This window comes from Vulpes vulpes, chromosome 7, assembly GCF_048418805.1.
Source record: "Vulpes vulpes isolate BD-2025 chromosome 7, VulVul3, whole genome shotgun sequence".
NCBI lineage: Eukaryota > Metazoa > Chordata > Mammalia > Carnivora > Canidae > Vulpes > Vulpes vulpes.
The window spans coordinates 24825795-24850321 of record NC_132786.1 but is presented as its reverse complement, the minus strand read 5'-3'; the positions used below and the strand labels follow the sequence as shown (position 1 = coordinate 24850321).

General features: G+C 47.9%; 1 protein-coding gene across 16 annotated transcripts in view; it reads left to right on the top strand.

Annotated features, from left to right (window-relative positions):
• PTPRN2 (protein tyrosine phosphatase receptor type N2) overlaps nt 1-24527 on the top strand; it is a 724029-nt gene that overhangs the window by 268807 nt on the left and 430695 nt on the right. For all 16 annotated transcript variants that reach the window (XM_072763267.1, XM_072763274.1, XM_072763268.1 and 13 more), the window contains 2 exons: nt 1516-1669; nt 22703-23063. In XM_072763267.1, the coding sequence (XP_072619368.1) occupies nt 1516-1669; nt 22703-23063 (515 nt within the window). The remainder of the gene's footprint in view (nt 1-1515; nt 1670-22702; nt 23064-24527) is intronic.

The following is a 24527-nucleotide window of genomic DNA, read 5'->3' as shown; positions in this document are numbered from 1 at the left end:
TATCTGTGCTCACTCATTCGGTCCATGTGAACTCACAGCGGCTGCTGAGTTAAGCTCTGCATAATTCTGGGCTTGGAGCAGAGAGCAAGAGCACGTGGAGGGACGTGACCTTTCCCCTCAGGCAGCTTTCATTCTGGTTTAAGGACATACAGCAACAAAAAGCACACGTTAAATAAGGAAAGTGTTTCCAGCTGGTAATAAATGTGATCCAGACCGTGATTTCAGGGACGTACTAGACGGGGACCAGGACGTCGTGGAGGGTTGGCAAAGGCATGTGTGGGCCACAAAGGGCATGAATGGCCTGGGACGTAGGACGTGGTTGGAGCTTTTCCCCGTGAGTGATGGGACCTGGTGCACTTGCTGCAGAGGCTGCGGGGCTCCAGGCAGGGGTGTGACAGTAGTAGCACCTGCACCCTCTGCCACACGGCCACCCACGCATGGCCACACGTGACCCAGGGAGGCAGCAGTGCAGGCAGGAGCCAAGGGTGGATACGGGGCATGTTTCCAGGTCCCATGAAGGACGGTGTCCATGTGTGAGCACAGAAGGGAGAAGAGAAAGGGGAACAGTGCAGCCTGCAGCCCCAAGTCTGCTGCTTCCACAGCGCACATCTATTGCCTTTCAGTTCTGGAGGCAGAGGCTCTGCCCGGCATCATAGCCTCAACACCTTCTCTGGGGCCAGGCCACGAATGTGTTCTCCCTGGTGCATTCTGTGGCTGGATGTCTCTCTCCCCGACATTACTCTGACCCCCACCCGGCCTCTTTTAATGCCCTGTGATCACATGGGGTCACTAGGTAGCCCAAGGTCTGGGAGCAGCACGTCCTGCCACCTGCTGGCCCCGAGCTGTGGCACCCCACTGTTGGCAGGGCTGGGAACGGTCTCTTGGGTTTGCTGTGTTGCAGCTGCGGGCGCCTAGCCCTGTCCAGGGGTTTCCCTGCTCCGTTGCTGTGGCGCCCCTGGATGGCTGTGCATGTGGGGTGTTCCCCTGGGTGTTGGGCAGGACCCGGGAGCTCCATCCCAGGGCTCTCCTGCACCGCTACACATGCCTCCATGGCTGGGGAAGGCCCACCTGCCCTGTGTGTCATGAGGTCAGTGGGGGTCAGCTGTCCATTCTTCCTCAACCACACTCAGACCTCAAACCCCCTTCCGTGGAGACGTCCATGCCCGCGGCTGCGCGAAGCCCTGCTCTCTGCTTCTCAGATTCCCGTTGCACTGACAGATGTCTGTCAGCTTGTGTCGTGTCCAGTGGGTCAGAGGGGCCACGTTGAGAATGTGCTCCAGGCCTCACCCGCCTTTGGGGTCACTCAGGTCCCCACAGCAGCTCGGGGGGCGCATGACAGATCCAAGCCCATGGCCAGGGGGCACAAGAGGGCAGGGACTGGCCCTCTAGCACCAGGTGAGTGTCCTCACTCGGCCCCCACACCATCCGCGTGCATTTCACATGAAGCCAAGGCCCAGGCGGCTCATTATTGTGAACAAACATATGACCAGCTCGTGGTTCTCTTTTGTTTTTCAGGACGTCAAAGCTGAGCATGGATCAGGACAGGCGGTATGGCCTAGAGGACGACCGTGCTCTGGCCAAGGCCGTCCAACGCTACCTGCAGGCCCTGTCCCAGGCTGTGGCTCTGAACATGCGCCCCAGGACAAAGCATGACCAACCACTGACTCAGGTGACTCTCATGGCTTATTCTGCGGTCTGGGGCATGTGCAGGTTCCTCTGGCATGCACGGGGTTTCTCTCCCATGTCCCAGGCTTTGGGTGGTACACGGAGGGCCTGGCACACACAGACATGTCCTGGACCCTTGTGAGTCACACACACATCAGGAGCCCAGCAGTGGCTGTTCCCCCACCCCCCAATCAACACTGGGCCAGCCAGTGGTCCAGGCCCCTTGGGGGGGAGGCTCCTCAGGTTGTCCTCTTCGGGATGAGCCAGGGAGCTGTAGGAAGCTCACCACTAATCACAGACGTGAGCCCTGGAGACAGCAGAGAGGGTGTTTCCACCTTCACCACCTGGACTTGGGCAGCAGTGGATATAGCTCTGTGGGGGTGGCCGGCTGTCCCTGAGTGCCTTGAGCCATGCTGGGTCACACTGCATGTCCATCCTGGGGACACCAACCGGGGCAGGCATCCCACGTGGTGCGGAGTGGCTGGCGCCAGGTTCCTGGGTAGACGTTCATTCTGTCCCAACACTGAAACTGCCCTTGAGCCATTTCAGGGTCTTCAAAAGATCATTTTGAAGAAACAGAATGACAACTCTCAGTTAGCTTCTAGGCTGGAAGACTACCGCCTGTGACACTGGGGTTGCCGGGTTTTGACTCACCTGGAAAGAGCAGGCACAGGGTGCTGGCGACCCTCAGAGCCCGCGACCCTCCCGCATCCCAGGAGGGGGTTTGGGCAGCATGTTGAAGTCTAGAGTGACCATGGGCATGTAGGGTATCTGCTGCAGTGTGCACCTTCCGGTTTCAGCGATGGCCACTGGGGGTTGACCTATTTTCCTTCCCGCAAGTGATGCTTGGTGGACAAAGGTCCCCTTCCTCTGAGGCTTCATCAGAAGGTGGTCGTGGCTCCGGAAAACATGGGAGAAGCAACATGGGTCCCTTCGTTGATGATTTTCCTGCCAAGAAGCCACAGAAATGATTGAAGCCCACCCGGGCTGGGATTCTGGGTAGTGGTCACATAAGTTCCTCATAGAGGGTGCAGTGCCGATGAGGCCTCAGAGTTGCCTTCTTGTGGGAGTGATTGCTGAGGGGGGATGTCCAAACCAGGTGCATGTTTTCCTGGGTGCTGCGAGCCTGTGGGGTGAGGTCAAGGTATTGTGGGCTGGGGGTTCCTCCTGAGTCACGTTTCTATGCTGGGTCATGGGAACGTGTTTGCCCAGCTTCCACCGTAATAGTGAGGCCTTGGGTCCCCACAGGTGAGCTGCTGGCGAGAGAGAGTAGGAGAAGCCGGGAGGGCCCACTGTGCCTGGTGTGAGCCCCTGACAGCCTGGACCCTTGGCCAGCTTCCCAATGTGGACCTTAACGCTGAGTAAGCTGGGTCCACTTAACACTTTTTTAAAATGTTAAGATTTTTTATTAATTCACTGATACTTTCTATGAGCCAGATGCTCCACTGAAGGCTTGGGTGAAGGTTGGGATTGTTAGGACCTCTTCCCGGGGACGTGGGGGTGCGATGCCAGACACCCTGGAGCAGATTCAGACCTGGATCCCATCCATGTGGTGTGGCCTCAGGGCTGCTGCTTGGCCTCTCTGCCCCAGGACCTGGCTTGGAAGTCAGGCTGTAACCATCCTATGGTCATTGTGAGGATTTAGCAAGATGGCACCTGTCGAGCTCACAGGGAAGGCCTCAGCTAATGGTCATTGTTACCTCTCATCATAAATGGTCTTCAGATCCATGGGGAAAGTGGTCAGGAGTCTAGAAAGCATAAGCTGCTCCGTGGTGGGGCCCCCATCTCCTGAGGAGAGCTGAGGACACGGCTGTGCTGACAAGGCCACTTCCAGCTGCACCCTGGCACACAGAACCCACAAGCTCTGCGGGTCTTGCTTGTTGACTCCACCACACACTGGACCTCCAGTGTCCCCCCAGTCCTGAACATGGGTGACTCAAGTCCATATAAATGTAAAATCATCATTTTGTCAGCCCCGTTGCCCCTTGACATGTCTTTGTTGAAAGGGACATGGACCTTCGTGCTCCGCCCTGGCTTCTGCTGGGGTTCCTGGGCTGCTGCAATGGAGACATTGCTGCATGTCCCTGTGTGTCAGACCTGGACATGGCTGTGGCAGATGGAAGGGCAAGGAAGTCATTTATTAAAAGTTCCCGAGACCCAGAAGATTCAGAAGACGCTTGAATGATAGGAACCTGCTGAAATCTGCCTGTGGGATGGTTTACCATGTTCCCCTGACCTTCTCTGGGACCTTCTCTGCTGGCTCCAGGACAGCCACTCACCTCTGTGCCTTGGGACCCTGGTGAAGCCCCATCAGCTGTCCCCGTCCAGTGCAGCTGTCCCCGTGCAGTGGGAGCCTCAGTGTCCATTCTAAACCCAGCACCATGATCCTCTGTAATGTGGTCATCTACTCACTTAGCCTCACACTAAAATGGGAGAGTCCAGTTTAGAATAGAATTTGCTCCCTGGACGTGGAGGGGCATGGGCAGCATCTGGGTTCTCTGCTATTTTGTCTTGCTATTGGCACCTGCTACGAGTGACCTGAGAGCATGACGTCAGGATCAGATAAACTGCACCAACTGTGGAGCCTTGGGAAGTGGGGCTTCTGAGACTGTGGCAAGGTCTGTGCCACAAGTGTTGGGAGCAGCTGTGGCAATGCCATGGGAGGTGCCCAGTGGGAGCTCCTGGGGGCTCTCAGGGTAGACCCAGGGGGTGACCTCCCAGGTAGTAAATAACTGCCAGCTCTGCCTAGTGGGTCCTGATAGGCCTGGGCGTGTGTGTGAATCTGTAGCTTCCTTACACTTGCCAGTAGGATTTGCTGTGGTGTCTCTCCAGGCCTGGTTCATGTACGCTGTGATTCCACCACTGAGTGTCTGGATGCATATCCTGGGATTGCTCCTGTTCTAGAATGTGTGACTGGTGTCTTTGCATGGACCCTAATTCCTTTGAGAGCCTCTGACTAAGATGTGGGGTGGGCTGAGCTCTGAGACTGTGGGGCCCTTGCCTCTGACTCTACCCAAGGGCCACTGAAGGCATAGGGAGGGGTGGTATCCATCCCTGCCTGTGCTCCATCTCAGGAGAGAGAAATGGGAGAGAGGGGCTGGCACTGGTCTTACCACACATTCCATCCATTTGACATGGCCAAGTTTGGCTTCCACAGTCCCCAAATACCCACCCAGTAGGATGGCCACATACCATGGTTTGTCAGGGCACTTTTCCTCACAGATGTCTCCGGGTGAATCATGAATAAGTGGTTGTCCTACCACATGGCCATTTTAGCACCACAGTCACAAGGACTATTCAGAAAATGAGCACTTGGGGAAAAAAGAAGAAGAAAAGAAAATGAGTACTTCGTGGCATTTTTGGCTTAGGCTTTTTTCTTCTATGTTGAGATAAGTGCTTTTCAGTATTAAAAAATGCATGAAAACTTAGAACTTATTATTTTCTCTGTCCAGTGTAATCTCTCTAATGAACAAAGCCTGGATAAAGTCTGAGAAATCCATAATCAGATGTTACCCATCTACACAAAACGCACTTTTTTTTTTTTTTGCCACAAAAGTATACCCAGTTAAGGCTTTGAGCAGTGTTTTCTGATTTCTGCCCTCTCAAGTGTTGAAAATCTTAGTTGGAAATTTCAGCTTTATACACTCATGATCTTTCAAGGTGCAACCAATTTCCAATGAATTGTTTTATAAATAGTCTTTTCTTTCTGTGTTTCTTTTTTTTTTTTTAAGATTTTATTTATTTACTCATGAGAGACAGAGAGGGAGAGGGAGAGGCAGAGACCCAGGCAGAGGGAGAAGCAGGCTCCACGCAGGGAGCCCAACGCGGGACTCCAAGCCGAAGGTGGCGCCAAACTGCTGGGCCACCAGGGCTGGCCTCTTTCTGTGTGTCTTCAAAGATCTAACTCTAGCATAGAGAGAGAAACATTGTGAATTTATTATCTTCAGAGGCATTAATACTCTTTACTTCATAACAGAAGCAAAGGGAGTAGAACAGGAGTGCTGCTCTGTTTTCTCACTCAAGCAGCATCCTTGTTCCCTGGGTGTTGTTGGGGTGGAGGCAGCTCCTATCTTTATGGACCACAGCAGCATTGGTTAAATGTCCTTGTAAGTCACTCTAGAGAACACAGTAAATTCTTAACTTACACTATGCTGTAGAGGAGATTAAATCCTAAAATCATTACTTGGAAACTGATTTATTTTGTAAACATTGTCTCAGCATTTTTCATGTTCTATAGGCTGTGCTAGGAGCTGGGATTAGAAAGATAAACCCTAGTCCTGCTGCTGGGACCTCACAAGTCCTCCCAGGTAAGGGAGACACGCAGGTACAGTTAAAGGTGGAGCAGCAAGGCAGTGCAGGGAATACTCAAAATAAAGAAGGCCTGTGAACCAGACGATGAGTGGGTCAGTGAGGGCTTCTTGGGATGGATACTGGAGGAGCAACTAGAAGTCACTGGGTAGACTCAACGTGCAGAATGTCAGCAGACCCCCCCACCCCAGTCCCACCTGAACAGCATGAACAGGCCAGGTGAGCGACCAATCCTAGCTTTTAGAAAACCTCTTGGATTGCTGATGATACAAAGAAACCCAAATGAACTGAATTCCAAAAACTATTGAGGTCATTCTAGGGGAGAAGAGGCCCCACTACTTTTATATTGGCTGTAACAGCAGGAGGGGAACCAGCTGTAGGAGGGATGGGAAGAGCATGGCCCCAACTTTAAGGAACCACTGACAGTGCATGGGGACTGGCATGAGGGGCAGGAGCCCCAGGAGCAGCTGCACAGAACACTGGGTGTACAAGAAGACAGCATACTGCAGGGGGAGACTGGGAACACCAGACCCTCCTGAGCACTCTTCAGCAGCCCTCTGGAGGCTTGGGACAAGGCAGAGTAGTAGGATAAGTTCCACTGATGGGGAGTAGAAAGGTGGGGCCCACAGAGCAGTATTGGCTATAAATCAGAGATAGCTCCCATGGTCATAACAGTGGCAGCTGTCTGCAAAGCATAAAGCCATCCTCAGAGTCACACTAGGGCTGAGGTCCCAGCGCTGCTGAAGAAAAGGCCTGATCCCATCCTCAACATAACTATCACCAGTAGGTTACTGAATCTGACTCTGCAACAAAACCAACACCTTTGTCAAGTACATCTCACATGAATTCAGCCCCACAATAGCAGACCAACAGGAGAAGGATCTGCCCTTTCCCAGGGATAGATATTACTTCCTTCATTCTCTGTTATTCTTCATATAAAACCCAGCTTACAATCAAGAACAGGGAGACACGTGAAGGGACAAGATGTGACTCATGGTCAAGAGAGGAAAGAGGCAATAAAAAAATACCCAGATGTGACTCAGGTGTTGTAATGATTAGGAAATGATGCTTTAATAATGAAATATATTAAAGGATTGAGTGGGAAAGGTAAAAAAAAAAACAAATGAACAAATGGAAAACTGCAGCAGAGATAGAAACAATAAAAGAACACCAAATTGGGATGCCGGGTGGCTCAGTGGTTTAGTGCCTGCCTTTGGCCCAGGGCATGATCCTGGTGTCCTGGGATCGAGTCCCATATTGGGCTCCCTGCATGGAGCCTGCTTCTCCCTCTGCCTGTGTCTCTGCCTCTCTCTTTCTCTTTCTGTCTGTCTCATAAATAAATAAATAAAATCTTGAAAAAAAAAAAAAAAGAACACCAAATGGAAATGCTGGAATTGAAAGCAATAAGATCAGAAATAAAGAATTCATTTGATGAGTTTAGTAACAGACCAGACACAGTAGAGGAAAGAGTCTGTGAATTTCAAGTCAGATCAATAGGAATGATCGAAAATGAAACATAAGAAACATAAGAGGTCCCTGGGTGGCTCAGTCAGTCGAGCATCTGCCTTCGGCTCGGATCATGACCCTGGAGTCCTGGGATTAGGTCCCGCATCAGGCTCCCTCCTCCACAAGGAACTTTCTTTTCTTCTCCCTCTCCCTCTTCCTGCTGCTCTGCCTACTTGTTCTCTCTCTCTCTCTCTCTCTCTCTCTCTCTGCCAGATAAATAAATAAACAAATAATCCTAAAAAAGGTAAAAAAAATGAAACAAAACATCCAAGATACATGGGGCAATATTAAATACTCTAACATGTATAATTACAATCCCAGAAGGGAAAGAGAGAAAGAGATGGGATAGAAAACATATTTGAAAAAATAATGCCTGGGATTTTCCCAAAATTGATGGAATATAGCAAAACATAGGTGCAAGAAGCTTAATGAACCCCAAGGAGGGTAAACAGAAAACAAAATCTAAGGAAAACCAAAGTAAAGAGAAAATCCTAGGGGTATTTCAAAGGGAAGAAAAACATATTAAACAATTTGGAGAATAATTATAAGAATGAAGTCTTACTTCTCATTAGGAGACCAGAAAACAATAGAACATCTTTAAAGTATTGAAAGAAAAGAAAAAAGCTGTCAATTTAGAATTCTATGTTGTTCAGAACTATAGGTGAAACAGGGAAAATCTTTCTCTGGAAGACCCCTACTACAGAAATGCTAAAAGTATGCCTTGACTTTAAGAAAAATGATGTCATAGAGAAGCCCATATCTAAAAAATAGAATGAAAATGACCAGAAATGGTAAATTTTCAAGTAAATATAAAAGATACAAATACATAAGATGTACAAAATTTTGATAAAGATTATTGAATATTTAAAAGAAAATAGTAAAAATTATTGTGAGGTTTGGGGCACCTGGGTGGCTCAATCGTTTAAATGTCTGCCTTCAGCTCAGGTCATAATCTTGGGGTCCTGGGGTCGAGCCCCACGGCAAGCTCCCTGCCCAACGAGGAGTCTGCTTCTCCCTCCCCTCTGCTTCTCCCTGCTGCTCATGTGCTCTCTTGCTCTCACTCTCTCTCAAATGGATAAAATCTTTTAAAAATTGTATTATGGATTTTATAGCTCATGTGGAAGAAAAATATATGGGAACAGGAGCATAAGAGTGATTTGTGAGGTCCTCTAATATTATATGAAAGTACATTGTAATAAATTAAATATATACATTATAACTTACATAGCAAGCATCTTTAAAAATAAGCAAAAATAGTTATACCTAAAAGTCAATTCAGAGATAAAATGGAATGCTTTGTTTATCCATATGAAGAAAAGAAAGGAGGAAGAGAGAAATGAAGACCTTATGAGCTGAACATAAAACAAATATCAAGAAGGTAGACTTAAGTCCACCCATATTGATAATTTTTTTTCCATATTGGTAATTTTATCATACAAATGGAGTAAGCCCTCCAAATTAAAAGCAGAGAATTAATAAAAACAGAAAACAACTGTATTCTATTAAAGCTAAAGCACATATAATTAGAAAGACATATATAAGTTGAAAGTAAAAGATGGAAAATGTGTACAATAGAAACTCTAAGTATCAAAGTTGCTATGACTATGTTAATTTTAATCAAAGAACACTTCAAGACAAGAGCGTAATCAGAGATAGAGCAGTTAAGAATGACTAAATGATCAATTCATTAAATGACATAAAAATCTTTTTATGAACCTAATGTCAGCACTTCAAATACATAAAACAAAAATATGAGAAAATCAAAAAGAAAATCAAACAACTATGCCCGTAGTCGTTTTTAGAGATTTTAACTCTCCTCTTTCAAGCACTTCCTTTTTAAAAAGATTTTTATTTTTATTTTTATTTTTATTTTTATTTTTATTTTTATTTTTATTTATTCATGACAGAGAGAGAGAGGCAGAGACACAGGCAGAGGGAGAAGCAGGCTCCATGCAGGGAGCCCAATATGGGACTCAATCCTGGGACTCCAGGATCACGCCCTGGGCCAAAGGCAAGTGCTTAACCACTGAGCAACCCAGGCGTCAAGAACTTCTTATACAAGTAGATAAATTAACATTAAGGATATAGAATATTTGAACAATACCATCAAGCAACTTAAACTAATTGATATTAATAGAATGTGTCTAAAAACTGCTAAATACACATTAATTTCAAGTATACACAGTACATTTCCCAATGTAGATCATGTCCGAGGCCATAAAATAAATCAATAAATACCAAAGGATTAAGATCATACAAAGAAAGATAAAGGAAAAGAAAACTTCAGATCATTATCCCTTAGAAATACAGAAGCAAGAATTCTAGACAAATTTTAGCAAATCAAATCCAAAATTATATAAGAAAGGATAATACATGGTGGTACAGGGAAGTTGTCTACATTTGAAAGTTATTCAGTATAATCACATTAACAAGAAAAGGAAAACTATACAATAGTTGTAAAAGATGCATTTGACAAAAGTCATCAATTTCATCAATTTCTGATGAAATGAAGAGGACTGAATACTTTCTACTTAAAATCGAGAATTAGACAAGGAGGACTGCTCTTGCCTCTTTTGTATTGGAGAGTTTAGCCAGTGCAATAAAGCAAGAAAAAGAAATAAAAAGCATCCAGATTACATGACCATCTTTGCAGAAAATTTGGTGGAATCTACAAAACAACTAAAACTAATAAATGAGAATGGAAATGCCATAAAATGCAATGTAAATGTACAAAAATAATTGTATTTCTATATACTATCCATAAACAATTTGATACTAAAATTATAAGAAGTCATTTGCAATAGCATGGAGATTATGAAACAATTAGAAATGTAACAGAGTATGTGTAAGGCTTTGTATACTGAGAATTAAAAAAACATTGATGAGAGTGCCTGGAGAAATTCTAAATTAATGGAATTAATGGAAATAATTAATATATGTCAGAAAGCTCAAAAGTGTTGAGGTCCCCCTGAGTGATGTATAAATGCAACACCAAAAAGTGTAGTCGATAAGAGAAGAATTCATAAGTTGGACTTCAAAAGAATTAAAAATTTTCTTCTTTGAAAGATCCTGATAAGAGAATGAAAAGACCCAGGATAGGCTGGGGGGAAAACTTTGTGAATAATCCACCTGAAAAAGTACTTTTCTCTAAGATGTATAAAGAGCTCTCAAAACATATTAAAATGCAAAAGAGGAGGCAAGTAATGAATTGAGCAAAAGGTTTGAAAAGGGACTTCACCAAAGCAGATAAATGGTAGCAAATAAGCTCGAGTGGAATGTTCAACATTATCCATCAGGGAAATAAAATAAAACCATCTAAGGAGCTGCCACCAGGCACCTGCTAGAATTTAAATTTCAGCTGAAATTTAAAAGAGCGTCCATACCACGTGTTGGCCAGGCGGTGGAGACATGGACTGTTACCCACTGCGGGCTGAGATATGCCCACTCCATGATGCAGCCACTGTCACACTCCTCTCCAAGAGCCATCAGAGCTTTGTCCATTTGAAAACTGAACGTGAAAATTAACAAAACAGGAAACAACAAATGTTGGAGAGGATGTGGAGAGAGGGGAACCCTCTCACACTGTTGGTGGGAATGTGAACTGGTGCAGCCACTCTGGAAAACTGTGTGGAGCTTCCTCAGAGAGTTAAAAATAGACCTGCCCTACGACCCAGCAATTGCACTGTTGGGGATTTACCCCAAAGATACAGATGCAATGACACGCTGGGACACCTGCACCCGATGTTTCTAGCAGCAATGTTCACAATAGCCAAACTGTGGAAGGAGCCTCGGTGTCCATCGAAAGATGAATGGATGAAGAAGATGTGGTCTATGTATACAATGGAATATTACTCAGCCATTAGAAACGACAAATACCCACCATTTGCTTCGACGTGGATGGAACTGGAGGGTATTATGCTGAGTGAAATAAGTCAATCGGAGAAGGACAAACATTATATGGTCTCATTCATTTGGAGAATATAAAAATGTGAAAGGGAAAGGAGAGAAAATGAGTGAAAATATCAGTGAGGGTGACAAAACAGGAGAGACACCTAACTCTGGGAAATGAAGAAGGGGCGGTGGAAGGGGAGGTGGGTGGGGGGTTGGGGTGACTGGGTGATGGGCACTGGGTGTTATATGTTGGCAAATTGAACTCCAATAAAAAAAAAAGAAAAAAAAAAAAAGAAAACTGAACGTGAATAGTCACGGCCGCTGTAACAGTAATTCCTAACAGCTGGAGAAGCTTGAATGCCTATCAACAAGCGAGTGAAGAAACAAGTGGCATGCGACTCAGCAGTTGAGATGGATGAATTATTGATGTGTGCCATAGCTCAGTGACTTTCCGGATCATTATGCTGACAGACAGAAAGAACATGCACACGCTTATAGTTTTATTTGTCCGCAGTGTGAGAAAATACAAAGTAGTGTAGGGGCGACGGAAAGGAAATCGATGGTTGCCCGAGGGTGAGGGATGGACACAGTGGGAAGGAAGTGTTAAAAGGGGAACGGTGTGCTCTTTGGGTTATTGGCATTCACTGATTTTCCTCTGCTCTTGGTTTCATAAGCATATGGTTGTGTTAAAACAAGTGTGTGCTGTTTATTGTGTGTAGTTACACCCTAGTAAAGATGAAAAAGAAAAACAGCTGCGCCAGCCAACACAAAATATTGGGGAATTTTGAACAGATACCTCATTTGAAAAGACATGTAAGTGGCCGATAAGGGCATTAAAGGTGCTAGACATCAGTATTCAGTGGGGAAAATATGGCATAACACTGAGAAGAACTACTACTTCCTGTCCACTAGATTGGCTAAAATAAAAAACTGATACCAACTCTTGGTGAGAATGTAAAGTCATAGGGGCTCTTGAATTAGGGGAAATATAAATTGTTACAGCCACTGCACTGGCAGATTCTTTACAGTTGAACACCCATCTGTCTTGGACACATTAGAGGAGGGACAGGGTGTGTTCATGGCAGCCATCTCCCCACGGCCCCGGCCTGGAAACCAGCCAGGCATCCTCTGCTTCTGAGGAGGTGCCTCCTTAGCAAATCCGATCTGGGGCAGAGGGGTCAGGGTTCCCTCCTGCCCTCCTCTTAGCCGTGCTGCTGAGACTAGTGTGTGCCAAGGCATGGAGCCCCGAGGACTGAGCCATATCCACGATGTTCATTTGGTTAAAACTTGCCTTCTCATGCCGATCTGTACCAATCTTCGGTGGGGAGCTGCGATCTCATGGTGGAGCACTTCCCAGGTTTGTCCTACTGTGTCGGGAGGGGTGAAGCAGAGTTACTAAGACTGCCAGCCCACCCCACACACTCAGCCCTGAGCTCTTTGGGCGGACAACCTACCTGTCTCTGCACATTTGCCCACCTGGCAGGTGTGGAGCATCTGAGGCGTCAGTCACCAGGGCGGGAGACCAGGTGGTGGCCACAATGTGGTATGTTTGCCCACACACCATCTCTCCCAGACCTGTGGCCTGACCCCATCCTGGCTCATGCTTCCACCTTCTGTCCTTAGGACCCCAAGCCAGGTCCTGCCTAGAGGGAGGCAGCCAGCCCAGCCCTCCCACAGCTGCCCTGCTGGTGGGAGAGGACAGAGCAGGAAGCCACGAAGCAGCTTTGTGAGGGGTCATTAATCCTTGCTTTTCTTTCATGTTGGATCTGTGTGCGCAGAAGATCTTCTTTTTCTGTCTTTAGTTTTGATCTAACTTCCCATGTGACCGTGTGAGAGAAGCTTCTCCAGTGTTCTCTGACATTTGTCTGCTTCTCTCCTCTGGACTCTTGGGAGCAACTGAACAGACGGAAGAGCCTCAGCCTTGCAGTGTCAGGCTGACTGCACTTTCTGTAGACTTGTTCTTTGTGAGGATTGAAGTTCCCAGGGATGTTTCGTGGTTTATAGAGGGGGACGTGGAGGCCGAAGAGGCAGAGTGACATGTCCACTTTCAAACTCTTACCTGGTGGCAGAGCCCTGAACTCTCATCCAGAGTTTCATGTTTAGTCTTTAAGCCAACAATAAGGTCACCAGGTTTCCTCCTCCATACTCCATGGAACAGCAGGTCTGTCCCTTCCTCCAGACAGAACGAGGGTGAGTCTGAAGCCAGGTGCATGGGCTATGCCCCAGGCCCACTCCTCACTTGCCAGGACATCAGCTTTGTCTCCGTAAAATGCTGTGGCTGTGTCCACACCATAGGGTTGTTGAGAGGGTCAAAAAGAATTAAAACACATAAAACCAAAGAACAGCCTGGCAGCAGCACTCCAAGAGCAGAAAGCCCTTGGCGATGACCCGGATGTATCCTGGCCGTCACCCCCAGCATCAGGCCTCCGACTCCATGCCTCACGCTCATCCCCGGGGACAGGACTGGGGATGCAGCTCTCGGCCTCAGTCCACTCCAGGTAACCTGTGAGCTGCTGTGTGTGAGGCTGTCTGGGCAGGTGCTGGGAAGGACAAGTACAAACTGGGCAGCAGGCAAAGTGGCTGTGACAGGGGGGAGCAGCAGGGTGGGTGGGGTAGGGAGGAGGAGCAGAGGTGTTGGCTTCGGACCACCTGCTGTTTCTAGGAGCATCCCACACGGGCATCATGCAGGATCATCGCACACACTCCCGATTTAAAACCCACAGCTCATATTACCCTCAACTTTCTGCAGAATTCACTGGTCCTGAGTTTAGAACCAAACATCTCTTCAAGCACATGGAGATTGTGAACTCTGTAAAAAGTGCCTGGGGACGATATTTTTAAGTGAAAGCTCTGGGTCTCAGCTGCAGAGAAAGACAGATCAGTGTGAGTCTCCCCTAAAGGCAGACGTTTCTTTAGTCCTGGCAATGGTGCTCCTACGTGGGGCAGGCTGGCTGCTTGGAGCCTGAGGACCTGGACAGGATAGCCTTCTCTGTGTTGGAGGAAGAGGTGGGGCGGGGGGGGGGGGGGGAGGGAAGGAGAGAAATAGGGAGGGGAGGGGAGGAGAGGGGAGAAGACAATGAGGGAGAGAGACAGAAGCAGAGACATTGACAGGGAGGAAGAGACCAGAATCTTCCTCTAAGGCCCGAGCACAGAAAAGCACAGCAGGGTAATCCCTTCTTTACACTGATGAATTGGAGGTGGGGGCCCCTGGCCCCCATGAGGATGCCAAATCTTGCCCATCCAGTGGCATCATGGGTCGCCTCAGTAGGAAGCCTATGAATGGTCCCAGTGTTGTGGGCCTTGCTACCAGCAGCGAGCTCATCTCGATCAAGGGGCTTGTCAATGCTGCCTTCAGGCTGTGAGACAAATGGGGGACACTGCTGTGTGGTCAGAGGAGGCCCAGTCTATTTCCTAATTTGTTTTGGGTCCCCAGCCTACGAGCATACCTGCAAAGCATTGGAGACCAGTGGAGAGACAGGAACCTCGTGCACTCCAGGTTTGCAACGTGAGGGTGGCTGAGAGCCTCCAGGCCTGCCTGGCTGTCTGAATCCATAATTGTACTGACTGGGCCTGGAGTGGGCAGGTGCCGGGAGAGGAGGGAGGACTGATGTCTGCTCTGGTGCCCGGGTATGGTGAAGCTGGGAGGAAGGGGAGCTTCATGCCCATTTCAGGGGTGGGCAGAGGGGTGCCGGGTGGGCTGTGGCTCTAGGAAGAGCGTCAGCTGGCTCCTCACAGCCGCTCTGATTTCCCTCTGACATCCAAGTCGATATGACTGGGCCTCCTTACAAACAGACTTTGAATGTTACATAGTCTGTGACCTAATTCTTACTTCCGTCTGCGGTTTGTCTGAGACCTTCTTTCCCCAGAAGGTAGTCCAGAGATGACGCACCACATCCTGGTGCTGGTGATGCTGCTGATGGAGATGATGAGGGTGCCGTGCTGAGGGTGCTAATGGTGGTGCTGCTGATGGAGGTGATGGGGGCACAGTGCTGAGGGTGGTGCTCGTACTGATGGTGATGATGTAGGTGAGACGAGGGCGCAGTGCTGAGAATGGTGACAGTACTGATGGTGGTATTGATGTAGATTATGTGGGTGTAGTGATGCTGAGGGTGGAGATGGTACTGATGGTGGTGATGATGGAGGTGATGAGGGCACAGTGCTGTGGGTGGTGTTGGTACAGATGGTGGTAATTATGGAGGTGGTGGGAGCACAGTGCTGAAGGTGGTAATGGTACTGATGGTGGTGTTGATGGAGGTTATGGGGGTATAGTCATGCTGAGGGTCATGACCGCACTGATGGTGGTGCTGCTGATGTAGGTGATGAAGGCACAGTCCTGAGGGTGGTGACGGTACTGATGGAGGTGATGATGCCCAGTGCTGAGAGTGGTGATGGTACTGATGGTGGGATCATTATGGGGACCGTGTTTTTCAGAGGTGATGAACCGTGGTGGTGGTGATGATGCTACCACCTACTACACGTGGATCACCTCCTCCAATTTGTGTGCTGAGCCTGGGGACCCACCCGTTCACTCCCTAATCCTTGGTCCTGCTGGAAGAAGTAAAGTAACTGTTTCCTGGGTTAGACATAATGGGAGGGAGGCTCAGAGTGGCATGCCGAAGCCGCTGTGCTGGTGGATCAGGCTGTCCCACAAGAGCAGTATGCCCCCAGTTTATTCAGAAGTTGGTTCTACTCCTCTCCTGCAGCCTCACTGTGGGTAAAGGACGTGCCAGGATGAATGTCATTTCCGGGCAACATTTGCCGGGCTGTGGTGGCTGTTCTCAGCTGCCTTTTTTAAAAAATTTTTTTCAATGTATTTATTTATGATAGTCACAGAGAGAGAGAGAGAGAGAGAGGCAGAGGGAGAAGCAGGCTCCATGCACCGGGAGCCCGACATGGGATTCGATCCGGAGTCTCCAGGATCGCGCCCTGGGCCAAAGGCAGGTGCCAAACCGCTGCGCCACCCAGGGATCCCCTCAGCTGCCTTGATCAACGTGTCCTGTGCCAAGGATGCCCTGAGAGATTTCTCTAATGGGTGACACAGAAAATAATGCACCTGGAGTGGCCCTACCATGTGCCGGGAAGTGGCCAACTTTTGTCCCTTTATGTTGCTGATTTCCAGGTTTGGGCAGCTATGGTCCTAAAGGGGTTTCAGCATTATTTTAGGGAACCTGACATCATCGGTTTGTTCAATTCAGACTTAAAACATCTTCCAAAGGGGGAGTGGCTTCTGCTCAGTCAGTCCGTGACTTCCTGTTTTTTTTTTTTAATAATAAATTTATTTTTTATTGGTGTTCAATTTGCCAACATACAGAATAACACCCAGTGCTCATCCCGTCAAGTGCCCCCCTCAGTGCCCGTCACCCATTCACCCCCACCCCCCGCCCTCCTCCCCTTCCACCACCCCTAGTTCATTTCCCAGAGTTAGGAATCTTCATGTTCGTCTCCTTTTCTGATATTTCCTACCCATTTCTTCTCAATTCCCTTATATTCCCTCTCACTATTATTTATATTCCCCAAATGAATAAGACCATATAATGTTTGTCCTTCTCCGATTGACTTATTTCACTCAGCATAATACCTACTGTTTTAAAGTAAATGAAAGTCCCAGAAGGTAAAGTGAGTAACAGCAGTAATCACAATAGGAGCAATTGCCACTGGCTCTCCCGGCAGGCACTGTGCTGGTCATCCCATTTTGCAGATGACCCAGAGGTTAAATAAGTCACCCAAGCATGGTTCTTGGGGCTTGTGAGATCAGAGGTGGGATTTATACCTGGGCATCCAGCCCCACCCGCCGCTCTCTCCTCTAGGACCTGCCACCAGCGTGAGCCTACTCTTACTGTGAGTCTCCCAGCTGCCGGCGCTCCTACATGTAGTGTGGGGCCCCTGCCCCTGGGTCCCCTGAGCTCCCCTGAGGACACCATCATGCTACCTGTCCTTTGCAGAAGACCCAGTATGACCTGTAGAAACTGATGTTTCTCTGTTATTTCTACAGCTTGCCCATGGAAACACTCTTTTCCCCACTTCTAATTGGGTTCACGGATAAACAGACCCCAAAATAGACTGTTTGTCCCCATCGACTATATGGGTGACGTTCTCAGCAATTTGTTGTGCACGGTGCTCAGCCTGGTTTGTCCCTTACCTGGAGCCTTCCTCTTGGACCATAATTAAAGGCCCTTTGAATGGAAGCTGTGGGTTAGGCTGCACCCATAGCAAAGAGGAGAGATGCTGGTTGGCACATTAATGAGGCACTTGGACACTCTCTGTGGCCCCCAGCACCATGACCTGACGGGGTGTTCAGAGGCAGCCTCTCTGAGCAGGAGTTCGGGCTGAGCTCAGGATTGACACTTGCACCCAATTTGTGGGAAACTGCTGGAGGGGCTATTTGTGTGGTAGCATTTTATTTTCCTCTCCCTTTCCCTAATGAATCTCACTTCCCCCTTTTCTAAAGGAAAAGCAGTTGATTTTAGCTGTTACTTGGACAACTTTAAACCATTGTGATGACCAACACCAAGGAAATACAAACGATTTTAAAAACATATTATGAACAGCTATACGCCAATAAACTAGGCAATCTAGAAGAAATGGATGCATTTCTGGAAAGCCACAAACTACCAAAACTGGAACAGGAAGAAATAGAAAACCTGAACAGGCCAATAACCAGGGAGGAAATTGAAGCAGTCATCAAAAACCTCCCAAGACACAAGAGTGCAGGGCCAGATGGCTTCCCAGGGGAATTCTATCAAACGTTTAAAGAAGAAACCATACCTATTCTACTAAAGCTGTTTGGAAAGATAGAAAGAGATGGAGTACTTCCAAATTCGTTCTATGAGGCCAGCATCACCTTAATTCCAAAACCAGACAAAGACCCCACCAAAAAGGAGAATTACAGACCAATATCCCTGATGAACATGGATGCAAAAATTCTCAACAAGATACTAACCAATAGGATCCAACAGTAAATTAAGAAAATTATTCACCATGACCAAGTAGGATTTATCCCCAGGACACAAGGCTGGTTCAACACTCATAAAACAATCAGTGTGATTCATCATATCAGCAAGAGAAAAACCAAGAACCGTATGATGCTCTCATTAGATGCAGAGAAAGCATTTGACAAAATACAGCATCCATTCCTGACCAAAACTCTTCAGAGTGTAGGGATAGAGGGAACATTCCTCAACATCTTAAAAGCCATCTACGAAAAGCCCACAGCAAATATTCTCAATGGGGAAGCACTGGGAGCCTTTCCCCTAAGATCAGGAAGAAGACAGGGATGTCCACTCTCACCACTGCCATTCAACATAGTACTGGAAGTCCTCACCTCAGCAATCAGACAACAAAAGGACATTAAGGCATTCAAATTGGCAAAGAAGAAGTCAAACTCTCCCTCTTCGCCGATGACATGATACTCTACATAGAAAACCCAAAAGTTTCCACCCCAAGGTTGCTAGAACTCATACAGCAATTTGGCAGTGTGGCAGGATACAAAATCAATGCCCAGAAATCGGTGGCATTTCTATACACTAACAATGAGACTGAAGAAAGAGAAATTAAGGAGTCAATCCCATTTACAATTGCACCCAAAAGCATAAGATAACTAGGAATAAACCTAACCAAAGAGGTAAAGGATCTGTACCCTAAAAACTGTAGAACACTTCTGAAAGACATTGAGGAAGACACAAAGAGATGGAAAAATATTCCATGCTCATGGATTGGCAGAATAAATATTGCGAAAATGTCAATGTTACCCAGGGCAATTTACACGTTTAATGCAATCCCTATCAAAATACCATGGACTTTCTTCAGAGAGTTAGAACAAATTATTTTAAGATTTGTGTGGAATCAGAAAAGACCCCGAATAGCCAGGGGAATTTTAAAAAAGAAAACCATAGCTGGGGGCATCACAATGCCAGATTTCAGGTTGTACTACAAAGCTGTGGTCATCAAGACAGTGTGGTACTGGCACAAAAACAGACACATAGATCAATGGATCAGAATAGAGAACCCAGAAGTGGACCCTCAACTTTATGGTCATCTAATATTCGACAAAGGAGGAAAGACTATCCACTGGAAGAAAGACAGTCTCTTCAATAAATGGTGCTGGGAAAATTGGACATCCACGTGCAGAAGAATGAAACTAGACCACTCACCTTCACCATACACAAAGATAAACTCAAAATGGATGAAAGATCTAAATGTGAGACAATAGTCCATCAAAATCCTAGAGGAGAGGGATCCCTGGGTGGCGCAGCGGTTTAGCGCCTGCCTTTGGCCCAGGGCACGATCCTGGAGACCCAGGATCGAATCCCACGTCGGGCTCCCGGTGCATGGAGCCTGTTTCTCCCTCTGCCTGTGTGTCTGCCTCTCTCTCTCTCTCTCTCTGTGTGTGTATGTGACTATCATAAATAAATAAAAATTTAAAAAAATATATTTAAAAAAAAATCCTAGAGGAGAACACAGGCCACACCCTTTTTGAACTGGGCCACAGTAACTTCTTGCAAGATCCATCCATGAAGGCAAAAGAAACAAAAGCAAAAATAAACTATTGGGACTTCATCAAGATAAAAAGCTTTTGCACAGCAAAGGGTACAGTCAACAAAACTAAAAGACAACCTACAGAATGGGAGAAGATACTTGCAAATGACGTATCAGGTAAAGGACTAGTTTCCAAGACCTATAAAGAACTTATTAAACTCAACACCAAAGAAACAAACAATCCATTCATGAAATGGGCAAAAGACATGAACAGAAATCTCACAGAGGAAGACATAGACATGGCCAACATGCACATGAGAAAATGCTCTGCATCACTTGCCATCAGGGAAATACAAATCCAAACCACAATGAGATACCACCTCACACCAGTGAGAATGGTGAAAATTAACAAGGCAGGAAACCACAAATGTTGGAGAGGATGCGGAGAAAGGGAAACCCTCTTGCACTGTTGGTGGGAATGTGAACTGGTGCAGCCACTCTGGAAAACTGTGTGGAGGTTCCTCAAAGAGTTAAAAATAGACCTGCCCTACGACCCAGCAATTGCACTGTTGGGGATTTACCCCAAAGATACAGATGCAGTGAAACGCCGGGACACCTGCACCCCGATGTTTCTAGCAGCAATGTCCACAATAGCCAAACTGTGGAAGGAGCCTCGGTGTCCATTGAAAGATGAATGGATAAAGAAGATGTGGTTTATGTATACAATGGAATATTACTCAGCCATTAGAAACGACAAATACCCACCATTTGCTTCGACGTGGATGGACCTGGAGGGTATTATGCTGAGTGAAATAAGTCAATCGGAGAAGGACAAACATTATATGTTCTCATTTATTTGGGGAATATAAATAATAGTGAAAGAGAATAGAAGGGAATTGAGAAGAAATGGGTAGGAAATATCAGAAAGGGAGACAGAACATAAAGACTCCTAACTCTGGAAAATGAACTAGGGGTGGTGGAAGGGGAGGAGGGCGGGGTTGGGGGTGAATGGGTGACGGGCACTGAGGGGGGCACTTGACGAGATGAGCATTGGGTGTTATTCTGTATGTTGGCACATTGAACACCAATAAAAAATAAATTTATTATTAAAAAAATAAACCATTTCGATGAATAAAGTGACATTGCTTGAGACATAAAAACCATCTCAGAGGTGATGTCCAGGCTCCTTTGATGGAAATTGAGTCTCAGGAGGTCAACAGATTTGCTCAAGTTCACATATGAGAACAGTAACGAGAACCCCTATCAACCCTAGTTTTCGGATTTTTGACTTGCTACCCCCTAAATCCCTCTCGGATGACTGAACCCACATATCTTTGAAAATACCCAGACTTGGGAGTCTGAACCATGTGGCTTAAATTCAGTGATGGCCGCACATCTTAACTAGATCCCAAGGTCTGCTCACCACTGACTCGACATTGACCTTGGCCCCCCAGTGAGGTGCGTTTAGAAAATGTGAATGGGCAAGATTTAAAAAATGTATGATTCATGGAGCCATTGCAGACCACAAAGGGGGCTCTGAATAATCCTGGGACAGCTATAACTTCCCTGAGAATCTTCACGTTGGAAATGTCTATGTTGGAAATGTCTATGAGATTTTGATGGTCTCATAGTCGGAAGTGGAACAGTGAAATTCCTAACATGTTTATGGCTGTTCCAGGGTGAGGACCACTAGGCCTCGATTTGTCTAATAGCAAGAGTCTGATGAGAAGGTCCCTTCCTGGGAAAATGGACACAGTGAATGAGGAGGACCTACAGGTGGGGACTCCGTAAGAGGCCGTGCTGGTTGGATCGTGGACTTCGTATCACATCTAGTGGTTAAAAGGGAGACAGAAAGGAGTTGGAGTGAAGTGAAGACCATAAGACAGAGAGGTAGGTGCTTCTACTGAAAGACAGTCAGTCACGGATAGAGAGCTATTTTTGCAGCAACAACAAACACCAGGGCAGGTGAAGGCCCTGGAGAAACCTTTCTCTGCATAAGAGAGAAGGCCATGAAGAGATGCTCCACGTCGTTAACTGTTGGGGAAATGTGAACCACAGCCTCATTAAGCCACCCCATCGCCCCCACTGAGGGCTGCAAGGAAGCAGATGGCTGATGACAAGTGCTGGCCAGGAGCAAGGGAGACGAGTCCTCACACTTTGCCAGCGGGAGCGTAACGCGGTGCACTGTGTTGGAATCATCCTGGCATGCAGAGATGCCATACTACCTGGAAGTTTCATGTCTGGGCATAAATCCAAGAGAATTGGAAACATGTGTCCCCCCCAAAACTGGTAGATGGACGTTCATAGTAGTATTATTCATAATGGCCCCCAATAAGAAATCACCCCGACTGATAGAAAACGTGCTTTCTCTGTCCAACAGTGTTTTTTTCAGCCACGGGAAGGGATGCAGTACTGGGTGTGCTGGGTGCTGGGAAAGGCCACATGGTGTACAAGTCCGTTTACATGACCCGTCCCAAATGGATGACTCCGTAGATACAGAAAGTGGACCGGTGGTTGCCTTGGGCTGGGGGAACGGGGGCAAGTGTGAGGTTTCTTCTGGGGTGATCAAAACATTCTGGAATGAATGACCGTGTGGTGCTCTCACTACCTGGATATACTGAAAACACCGAGTCGGGTATATTTTGTGGTCTGTGAATTCCGTTTCCATAAAGCTGATGTTAGAAAACCAGTGCCAGATGGATACGGGCCTTGGAGTTTGGTCTTTTGGGCCTAAGGATTGGGGTGGGCATTTCAGAGATGCTGGTGCCACCTGGAGCCTTGAGCACTGAGGTCAGACGCCCTCTCATATGGTTGACCCGGAGGCTTACCTGCTGTGTTTGATCCTTGGCCCCTGCAGGGTGAGGACCCCCGTGCGGACAGCGTTCTGACCTTCATGGCACAGACCTCTGCCCTGACTTATGCTCCGGGGCCCCGAGCCAATCACCCCGGGGGCCGCCCTTTGTGGACCCGTGGCCAGCTGCAGCCTGACGAGCTCAGCCCCAAGGTGGATGGTGGTACTGACAGGCAGAGCCTGGTTGCTGCACTGAGCACCTCTGCAGCTCGGAAGTCCCCAGCACCCCACAGTGAAGGCGACCTGGGGCCCCAAAACATGCCACGTGCACCCTGGAAAGCAGCAAGGGTCCTTTCGGCCCCGGAAGCCCTGCAGAAATGGCCTTCACCTCCAGGAGACCCCAAGAACCCCCCTGCCTTGGGCGATGGTAAGTCAGCCTCCCAGCCCCCTGGGTTTTTGTTGTTTCTGTTCCTCTGGCACCCGCCCAGGGCCAGTCCTTTGTACTCTGCCCGTCCTGGAAATGGCTTGTGATGTGGCAGCGTTGCCCCCTGGGTCCCGGCTGAAGCCAGTGGGGTGTGAGGAAGGGCCACCCACCCTCCCGTTCTCTGCTGCTATAGCAGAAAAGATGGACCTAGTCATAGCCGGCAGGGTGGCGGGGGCACAGGGGACAGGAAAGGGCCCTTCCAGGGTGGCTGAGGCACGGCTGTGTGGGCCCTGGCCTTGCAGTGTCCGTCTCATTGCTTCACTGATGAAGGTGCTGCAACAGGGGAACATGGCCAGATATGGCACCCAGGCCATGTTGGCCACAGAACGTTTTGGAAAATGGAGCATGACGGCGTTTGGATTCAGCATAGGTCATGCCCACACTCCTTCTGGTCCGATGCTGGCCACCTCCCAGAGTTATGGTTGTTTCCTGTCCCCAGAAGGACCCAGTCTGAAGCTAACACCACCCACCCGCAGTGAGGGCACCATTCAGGCTTTCAAAGTGACTAGCTTTCCATGCTGCTCCTTTAGGGCTGTCATGCGGGTTATGCCATTGCACCCTGTCCAAGGAAAGGGGTACGAACTGGCTCCCACGGCTCCATCTCTGGTGTCTTTATCTTCTAGCAGCCTTGTTCTAAGACCATAAAAATAGAAAATGAGACTGATAATATAGGTCTTTGTCTTTGAAGATACACAAATAATAAAATTGAGCAGAGAGAAGGGTTTCTAAACTTCTAAAAAATGAATCGAGAATCACATTAACACCAGCAGTTGGTTTTCTCTAAGTGACGCCTTAATTGGATTTGCTCTTGCAGTCATCTTTTAAACCTATGGCTGCTCTTCAGCTAAGTAGGTCCCTTGTTCTCTCTCTCTCTCTCTGTCCGCAAAGCCATGATGACACCTTCTAAATGGAAGGAATGCAAAGTCATAATCAGAGGGAGGCGCGTGTGGCCGTTACCAGTGCTTTCTTCTCATACTCGTCTTGGGAAAGAATGCAGACTGCACTTGCTTATGACTTGTTTGCCCATGAATGCACCGCTGGTGGGACAGGTGCTCCTCTGAGGAAGGCTGCCACCTGGACCAGCACCTCTCCCTCCTCTGGGGGCTGCTTCTCCTCTGCGTTAAGCTGTGTGCTGCTCGGAGGAATCCCTTTCCCTGGCTTGCTGCCTTCTGCACCCTCCTAAGAACCAGACTCTCTTGGTGGGGGGGGGGGGGGGCATCATCCGCTGATTTGGCTTTCCCATTGTCATTGCACCTTCCATCCCCCTGGCTCAGCCTCCCCTGATGCCTCTGCTGTGAACATGCTGCAGAAAGTCACGCCCAGCCACCCTCTGGCCACCCACCCACCAGCCACCCTCCGGCCAGGCAGTGGCCTCTGCGCCCATGTCTAGGCCCTCTCCATGGTGCT